Source organism: Zonotrichia albicollis, chromosome 10, assembly GCF_047830755.1.
Source record: "Zonotrichia albicollis isolate bZonAlb1 chromosome 10, bZonAlb1.hap1, whole genome shotgun sequence".
Taxonomy (NCBI): Eukaryota; Metazoa; Chordata; class Aves; order Passeriformes; family Passerellidae; genus Zonotrichia; species Zonotrichia albicollis.
In genome coordinates this window covers 26,656,201-26,665,328 of record NC_133828.1, presented here as the reverse complement: position 1 = coordinate 26,665,328, position 9,128 = coordinate 26,656,201, and the positions used below count along the sequence as shown (strand labels likewise).

General features: G+C 42.6%; 1 protein-coding gene across 4 annotated transcripts in view; it reads left to right on the top strand.

Moving 5' to 3' along the window:
* Positions 1-1,966: 1,966 nt before the first annotated feature.
* METAP1D (methionyl aminopeptidase type 1D, mitochondrial) overlaps positions 1,967-9,128 on the top strand; it is a 43,679-nt gene continuing 36,517 nt past the window's right edge. Inside the window, exon 1 of one of the 4 annotated variants that reach the window (XM_074548491.1) lies at positions 1,967-2,115. In XM_074548491.1, the coding sequence (XP_074404592.1) occupies positions 2,067-2,115 (49 nt within the window). In that variant the 5' untranslated portion in view covers positions 1,967-2,066. The remainder of the gene's footprint in view (positions 2,116-9,128) is intronic. The other 3 variants (XM_074548489.1, XM_074548492.1, XM_074548490.1) reach the window with 3 other exon arrangements.

The window sequence follows — 9,128 nt, the reverse complement described above, 5'->3', positions numbered from 1 at the left end:
ATTACAAAGGTGGTAGCAGCATAACTAGAATTGCCTCCATTTTCTTACGCCATTAACCAATTTTCAGGCTGTTACAATAAAGGAATTTAGGGCTTACAGCTGCAGAAAAAAAGCCAAGCATTCACTTCATTTTCTCTAACAGTGTCCTCGTTCCACTGAGTAGGAAATACTTGCTGACTCAAATAAGAAAGGTGAGACTAGGCTACCTTAGAGATCTCTGGTTTTTTCCTTTAGTGACAGTTGAGGAAAATGTGGCTAATTACTCATCATACATGGATACTTTCATGTGAAGTGTGCTGTTCTCTTTAAGCACACACAAGGACACCCCCTCAAGAGTATACATTGTTTACATATATAGTATAATGATATATAGTAATAATATATAGTAATAATAAGTAAGCAATTATATCTAGTTGCTTAGGCCAAGCGGCAGAATGTGTGATTGTTTTACACTGCACATTGATGTTACAGAACTAGTGGTTAAGTCTGGATTCCTAAAGCCTTGCCAAGATACAAAGAGGATAAAATTATGCTCCTGAAAGACCATACTACGTTGTAGAATTAGGAGCAAAGTGAAGACGTGCACATTTGGGCCCTGCAAATGAAACAGCGTGTGCATAGCTGTCACCAGTGAGCAGAGGGTAATGGTGCTCACGAGGTGTAACTGATCAGCTTAGCAATGCTTTCTCTTTATTTATTCCTATAGCATTATTTCTGTGAAAATCTTATCATTCTCCCTTCACTGAGTAATGATGACGAAATATGTCAGTTCATGCAGAATGTGGCTATAAGAAGTAGAATATTTTAATTTTTGGAGGCAGCATAAGGGATTGATCTTTAAACAACAGTATAGTCTGGATATATGCTATAAGCTATATGATCAGCTATATGATCATAAGCTATATGATAGGCTGCCTATCATGCTGTGGCAGCCGATTAAGAGATGCACTTTCACTAGCAAAGTTTAAGAGGATCACAGCACTTTTCTTTTTTTTTTTTTTTTTTTCTTTCATTAATCAGAGCATGTTTGGCATTTTCTCCTTAAAATCAGAAATGCTTCAAGTGTAACTTTTAAGTTCATACTTTTTGGGAGCTTTTTCTAAAGCACATATAGGTAAATATGCTCAGCCTTCCCATCCACCTTGGACTTTGACTCTATTCTTTACTAAATCATAGAACTTGTACATGGGAAGCTAAAAACTACTGATGGCTGTACCAGGATGTAAATAAATCTGGAGCTAAACAGCCTGAGTTCTCATTTGGCAATGTACTTACTTATCCCACAATTTGCCACTACGTGTGTACCCATGAATGTATGTAAGGACACAAAGATCATTACATGTGTGTGAGGATGTAAGAAAGGAATACTTGGATTATTTCCATATTTTGGAATGCATCCAGGTGAGTTTTGAATGTCTGCAGAGAAGAATGCAGCCCTTCCCTGAGCAGCCTGCTCCAGTGCTCTGCCACCCTCAAGGTAAAGCTCTTCCTCCTGCTGAGATGAAACTTGTGTTTTAGTTACGGTCACTGCTCCTCATCCTGTCACTTGGCGCCACAGCAAAAGGTCTGGCACCATCCCTCCTGGCACCTCCCTTCCAGGTTTTCCTTTGCATTCATTAGTTCATAAAGAGTAGTTCATATTTTATTCATAAAAGTACAAGTTGAGGGGAGGGTGGTGGTGTTTGCTTGCTTAGTTGGTTGCGTTTTTTTTTTATTTTTTAATGGCAAGAAATTATGAGGCAGCTCCAGCCCTCATGGAATAGTACGGTTGAACTCATGCGGGACCGAGTCCCGCTTTCGGCAGTTCTGTCCCGCTGCGGAAGGAGCAGTCACCACTCTCGCTAGGGGTGGTGAGCAGAGCAGGATGGGGCCGTGCGGAAGGGCAGCCAGCAGCACCCCGGGGCACAGGGAGCCGCGGCCGGACCGGACCGGACCGGAGACGGGAGCGGAGCGCTGCCCCGGCAGGGCGGATCCCGCCCGCCGTCCTCACACCGCGCTCGCGCCGGCCGAGGGCGGGCGGGGGGCGCTCCCAGCCGCCGCCACACGCGGCCACGTGACCGCCTCACATGGGCAGCATGGCGGCGCCCAGAGCCGCCCGCGCGCTGCGCTGCGGAGGTGAGTGCGCGCCGCCGCCGCCGCCGGGGTGAGGCGCGGGCCCGGCCCTGCTCTGCCCTTCCCGCCGCCCGCCGCCGCTCAGTCGGGGCTGGCTCTGAAATCGAGGAGCGAAAGGTCCCGCCGCCGCCGCACCTGCCGAGGGCTGCGAGAGAGCGCTCCGCCGGGCGGGCGGGGGGCGGCGTGTGGCGGCGGGGCCCCGCAGCAGCGGCCGCTGCTGTCAGGGCTCGGCTCCTGTTCAGGCGAGTTCCCCCGGTGCCGTGCTCGGCCTGGGGCCCACACACAGCACCTCCCGGGGACCCCGCGGTGCGGGAAGGCGGTGGGAATGTTCTGCTCTGCTTCTGCTCTGGTGACTTTTGCTGCTGAAGTAATGTGACATGAGTGTACGTGTTTCTTCTACCAAGCCGTTCAAGTGCAGATTCCTTACCTGCTGGCACGCCCGTCTGTGTAATGGCTTGTCAGGGCCCCTTGTCCCCCGTGCCCTGAGGATCTCTGAGCCCTTTCTCTACCACATAACCCTTCACAAGCCAAAGTCCTGTGCCCATGTCCTACACCCGTCTTCAGCCCCATGCGCCCTTAAAAGCCCGATGTCCGTCATCCAGTTAATAGAACCTAGCGAATTACGTTTGCTAAGCCTTCCTACCTTCCGTTCAGGCATCAAATTGTTCAGCTTCCCTAGGGGATATGCTTTTACAGATACTTAAGAAAGTGAAACTGTCATAGTTAAGACAAGCCTGATTGAACAAAGTCCAGTTTTCCCCGAATGGGACAGTTCAGTATAATTTAATTTGCAAATACCGAAAGACAAAAGTAATTTAAATTATGTTTCTGTTCATCTAAGGCTATCTATTCCATCTTAATTGAACAAAAATTACTTTTTTATAGCCTCTTATTCTTTTTAATGTATCTGATGTTACATTTTTATAAATGATGAAAGTTTTCTTTATTATGGAATTGTTTCTGCATAAGTGCATTTGAGCAGCAGGGATCTTGAAAGCTGTATACTGATTAAATGCTTTATCCACATATCAGAAGGACTTAGGCAAGCCTAAAAAACCCCTTTATTAAAAAATAAAATTGACTGAAAAATACTAGGAAATTAAAAAGTACTTTTCAGTAATCATATAGGGAAGTTATTTGAATAGTCTCTGCCTTGCTAATGTCAGAATTCAACCCAAGGAGAGGGCACACAACTCTTTAGGGTGTGAGTGGTTTCCACCAACCTTGGTGAAATTCTGTATGCTCAAATGCTGCATTTCAGAGTGGACTAGCAGTGGGCTGACCTGCATTTTAGCTGGCACCTTTTCTTGAAGAATATTCAAAAACAGTTTTACAGGTGATGCATAGGAATGGGAATTGAATTTATTATTCTGTACTAGGAAGCACCCAGAGCACAAACTGTGACAGAGACATCAAGTCACTGTCACAGTTTGTAGTTAGGAATAGTATGGATTGTGTGCTGATTCACTGGCTTGTAAATAGTCTGATTAGATATTATCACAGTTTCAGGTATTATTGTAATTGAATCTGTGCTACTTTATTGGTAATAAAGTAGGACACATGAAAGAGCTGCATTTATATCTACAATTGTATCTTAGATGGTTTAAAGCATAGTAATCTCTTACAAATCTATTTATTTTATACAGGTGAATTATTGTAAAGTAGAAGCCCCTAATTTCTTATAATGAAATTTCAGGGTTTAGTGCCACAGGGAAATAGTTGATGAGAAGACATCCCATGTAAATTGAGTTACTTTTGTGTTTAATACTGATAGAACTGATTCCTGATCTTGCTTCCCTAACAGTGAATCAGAATTCTGTGCTAAGCTGTGTGACTTACTGTGGGCCAGGTTTTTAAAGTCACTTCAGTGCAGACTGGTGGGGTGTGATCCATCCCTTGCCCGTGCAGTTTGTGTTCCCAGACTGGCTGTTTGCTCGCTGAGGGGCTGGGCTGCCTTGTTCGGCCCCTTGTGGAACTGGGAATTTCCCCGCAGGCTCCTCAGTGGGGAGCCTGCAAACTGCCCCCGGCTGCAACCATGGCTGTCTCCAGCACCACAGAATATGAGATGGTATGGGATCCTCCTTCTTCTGTGACTACAGAGCCTTTCAGAGATGTTTGTTTTCAGAATTCTTCTGAGAATGTTACTCTTTCCCCTCTGTTAGTAAAATGAGGAGGAAATGCCTTAAACCTTTTTTATTTTTTTTATAGAAGCAGAGGGACAGAGCTGGAGTTGATACTGTTGCAGTACAGCTTCAGAGCCTCACACTTTCAAGTTTGTCCAGAAGTGCCAAGTCTCATTAGAAATAAGTTGGGTTTTACTTGGGGTTTTTGATTTCTTTTTCTTTTTCTTTTTTGGGCTGTATAGGTCACAAATTTGGTTCACAAGCCTTGTCAGTAATGCATGGTTGAGTATTTTCCATATTTCGTAAAAAAAACTGTGTATAGAAGGAATACTAAACTCTTCTCCAGAAGGGTATTTATATGAAAATCATCAAACTGTCCTGAAGCACTACACAAGTTACAAACATTAGTTGGACTAATACAGAAGGTGTAGCAAGGACCTGAGGCAGTGTGAAGATCTGGTTTATGTGCTCTAGATGGAGTGCAGACAAGTCATTTTACAGTTTTTTATTCTGGTCAGACACAGCTTTGACATTTAGGATGGTAAAACTGGTAATGAACTTTTAAATTGCCATTTTATGTTGGACTGTGTGTGTTACTGGACAGAAGTGTGCTAAGGGGTCTCCATCTGGGAAGTGATTAAATAAATAAAGTACCTGCTTTACTGACTCTTTTACTGAGCACTGTTTCTGATACAGTTAATTTCTCGCTTTTTTTTAATCTGCAGACCTTGGTAATGCTCATGTTTTACAAAATTCAAACTTTTCAGTATTTCTAAGAGAAAGTAAAAGGACTCAAAATTAGATTATCTTCTTTTTTTTTTTTTTCCTGAAATCAAAGTATTCATTTCAGATTTTTTTTTGCTGCCATATGCTACTGAATCAGTCTGTTTCCATCTTTCTGATGGGGCATTTTGGAACACGAGTTATATATATATTTTTTTTAATTGTTATAGCTTGTTCTTTGATAAGCATATTTAATCACAAATTTCAGCATATTAGATACCATTCTCATGTTAAGAATGAATCATGAAAATCTTCTTAGCACTATTACTATTCAAATGGTAGAACTATCACTTTGTATTTTTCTCACTGTTAAAAAGAAGTTCACAAATGTACAACTCAAACAATTAATACTCACCTACAGTAACTTCCAGTACTTCTAACCTTTTTTATTTTTTAATTAACCATCGAATGTACAGATAACAGTTTTGGGGAGACTTGACTGTTTCCTGGTATTTCAGACTTACAATTAAATATGTCCTGTAATTCTGATTTTTTTTGGCAAATGAGAAAAAGTGCTTAAAATTTGTGCAAGAGAGTTTTCAAGACCTAATGTGCTTGGCTGCACTGTGCCATATATGAGTTGAGCAATTAGCTGGAAGAAAATATTAATTCACATTTTCCATTAATTTGTAGACAGACTCATGTCTCCAGAATTTAACATTAGCATTATGAGCTGCAAGTGATGCATGGTGGAAGTTCAAACCATTTGATTGTAGTACACTTTCAACATTTTTTAAGTAATCCTGAGGTAGTTTCATCTCTGTCTCAAAACTAATCAGGCAGGCGAGGAATTATTCCCATTTCAACTGTGCAGCAGCTCTGGGGAAGACATGCACTTTCATGGTTTGAGGCATGAGAGAAAAATATTCCCCTTTCAATAAAGTGTTTAATCGCTCTCTTCTCTCAGCTGAGAGGTAATGTATTGTTGGCAGCACACTGTGGCTTTTTTCCTGCCGAGATCTGTCGCTTCTGGCTGTGGGTGGGTGTGTAGGGTGTGCTTTCTCTGTGAGCTTAGGTTTCTCAGCATTAGCTAGGGTTGCCTTTAAATGAAGGAAAGTCATTAGCAAATGTCCTGGACAGCTGCTGAAAACCAACATTTTCTGCCCCATCAACAGCTTTAGTGACCCCCACCTACTCTTGTAGCCATTCATTTCAGACTGAGAAGTCTTTTCCCCTTTGTAGGAAGGTGCCCATTGCCCTGGTACCAGAGTGTCACCGTTGTGGTTGCAGCTAAAACCCTCATGGACACAAAGTTAATGACGAGTTCCTGAGGAGTGCTTAGGTTCAGCTTTTTGTGAATGCTTTCTCTGCTCTGCGTGCCTTATGGCTTGGGTGCCCAGGTCCCAGGTAGTGTCCTGTATCTGCCAGTGTTTAGTCTGTGATAAATGTGTTACACAGCTACATTTTCATATGCCAGGAGTTAAGGAAAGTAAGCCCAGCCATAAGCCTTCAGACAAAATTGACCTTGTGTGGAAATGTATTTTGTAGGTATCACTTTTAATTTTGCAGAATTCTCCTTAAAGCTCACCTGGAGCTTTCTCTAAGCAGAAAAGAGCTACTTCCTCTTTCCATTCCTATGGCAGAGCTCTGAGGCTTCTCCACCATCTGCAGAAGCTCGCTGCCCTGGTGTGATTTGCTGAAGGGCCTTTGTCCGCCTTTGTGCATAGGCTGCTGACCCTGAAGGAAAATACCATGAAGCTCTGGGAATGACTCTGGAAAGAAAGTGGGATGCCCCATTGTAGGGAGTTGTTGCTGCAGTGCTTCCCAAGTGGATTTTCCAGTGCTGTCTCTGTCTTCACAGTAGGACATGGGGATGTCTGGAGTGAGGGCTGTTGGCATGCACAACTTCTGCACTGCCTGCCAGAGCTTGCTGTCATCTGGCATTTCCTCACCTGCCTGCAGATGTAGAGGCAAAGGCTCAACATAATACCATGTAACAGGGTAGAAAGTCTGAAATGGAAAGTCATGTCTGTGATTTTAATTCAAGATACTCAGTTCAGTGCTGCCTCTGGGCAGCAAAGAAGGCAATCTTTGTCTCTCCTTTAGGTGTTGCTTCAGTCTTTTACTCTTCAGGCTCACAAATGCAGTGCTAACCAACACACACAAATTCCAATGTTGTTCTGCAAAGAACCAAATAACCTCCTGTATACTCATACAGCAAATCAGTGAAATAAAGAATACAACTTCACAATCTTTAGAGATTAAATTCAAGGGAACAAAAATACAGACTCCTGAAATCTATACTGGAAGATGATCCTGCCAAGGCTATGTGCAGGATGAAACTGTGAAGTGTCTGGCTACTTGGTCCTTGCATGTTCTGTTACTTAAAACATCAAGAATAGTGGTAGAGTTTAAGACAGGTCTCTAAGCTTGTTTAGAGTAATATAGTGTTTGAGGAGAAAGAATGAAGGATTGAATCATTCCTGAAGAAATTCTGGACCTCAAATAGTGAATTGCCTTTTATTTTACAGCAGATAGCTTCCTTCCCTCCCTAAAATCGCAGGATCAAATGTCCTGTGAACATATAATAAAACATTTTATTTTGCCTCTGAGAGCTCACAGTGCAGACAGCTAAGCAGACAAAAGGGGCTGAAATCATGAGCACTAGCTGATGGATGGAGAAACTCCAGCACTGAAGGAGTAATTTCTGGAGGATTTTGTGGCAGCACAGCATCAGCAGGATGAAACAGGGCCTGAGCCTGCCCTGGTGCCTGCTGCTCCCAAGTTACCAGGCAAACTTGCAGTTCAGCAGTAGACCTAGGTAAAGTGCTTTCTAAATTTAGATACAGAATTTCCTTTACTCAACTTTTTGCATTGAATTACCCTACCTAGACCAGAAGCTGAATTTAAGGTGCACATAAAAGCAACATACCACATAGTCTGTAAAGTTTGGGATTTGTGTGTTGTGGGTGTTCTCTAGCTGTGCAGGGGGAACCCTTCTGAGCCAATTTGGCACACTTAACCTCATTTCTTGTGTGGCTTTCCATGTATAGCTGTAGTTGGAGTGTAAGGTTGAGGATACCAAAAATATTTCTGTGGTGTTATGTGGTCTGTTTTTTTATTCTGAAGAGATGTGGATTTTGGCTGAAGTCACCTTGAAGACAAGCTGCTTCTGGTGTTGAACCTGTTTTGATGCTAAAGCTGCAGTGGAGGTCTGTGTCATGAAATCTAAGCTGGTTTTCCTTTCCATGATATTTTAATATAATAGACATGATGTTCTGGTTGTGACAGTTGTGAATTAAGAGGAAACTTAAACAAAAGCTTAGGAGGTGCTTTTGAGCATTCTCCAGTGACAGTCCTGCTGGTCCACTGCAATTTGTGATTTCAAAGCTTTGTGGAGTACTTGATCATGTATGCAGTCTGAAAAGGCCTTTTCTGTGCTAAGACTACCTTTAGCACACCCAGTTACAATGATCTCACCAACTGGGCATTGGTAATTAATTTTCCTTTTTTGGTTCCTCCTTCCTTCCCCACTCCCAAACAAGCATATTGCTGTAGCACTTCAAAATGCACATCTAGTGAGAGTCTTGCTGCCTCTCCTTCTCTTGTGACAGTTTGACATGATGATGTGCCGTGATGGGGAGCTTGCAGTGCTTCCAGACACCACATCCCAGTGCTGTTGATCTAGCAATATTTATTAGCATGAAAATTTAATTTGAAAATATTTTGAAGTAATGTAGTGGGAGGGCGAGTGGGTTACAGGGCAATGACTTCTTTTTAATGTTTTGTCTATTCAAGCTGTTTGTATTTGTCACAGTGGTTTCTTTCCTAAGCATTTCTATTTAAAATCAGTGTTTGTTAAAATATGCTTGTCTGCCCAATCCAGCTTTCATATTATCTATGTGAAGAGGCAAAAGAACATATATAAGGAGCAGTCTATATGTTGTAAACTCTTTGCCTTGCAGTTATTGCATCCTGTAGAAAGAGGCTGTTTGGCTACAGCCTTGTTTTAATTTCATTTTTTAGTTTTCAGTTACACATTTCTGGAGTCTCCCCAAGCACTGCTGTTACCTGATGGCGCCTATATTTCATCAAGTTTAGACAAGCAGTCTACCTGGACTTAGGCCCAGAGGAGCTGCCATAACTGATGAACATGATCCCCTCTGCCTG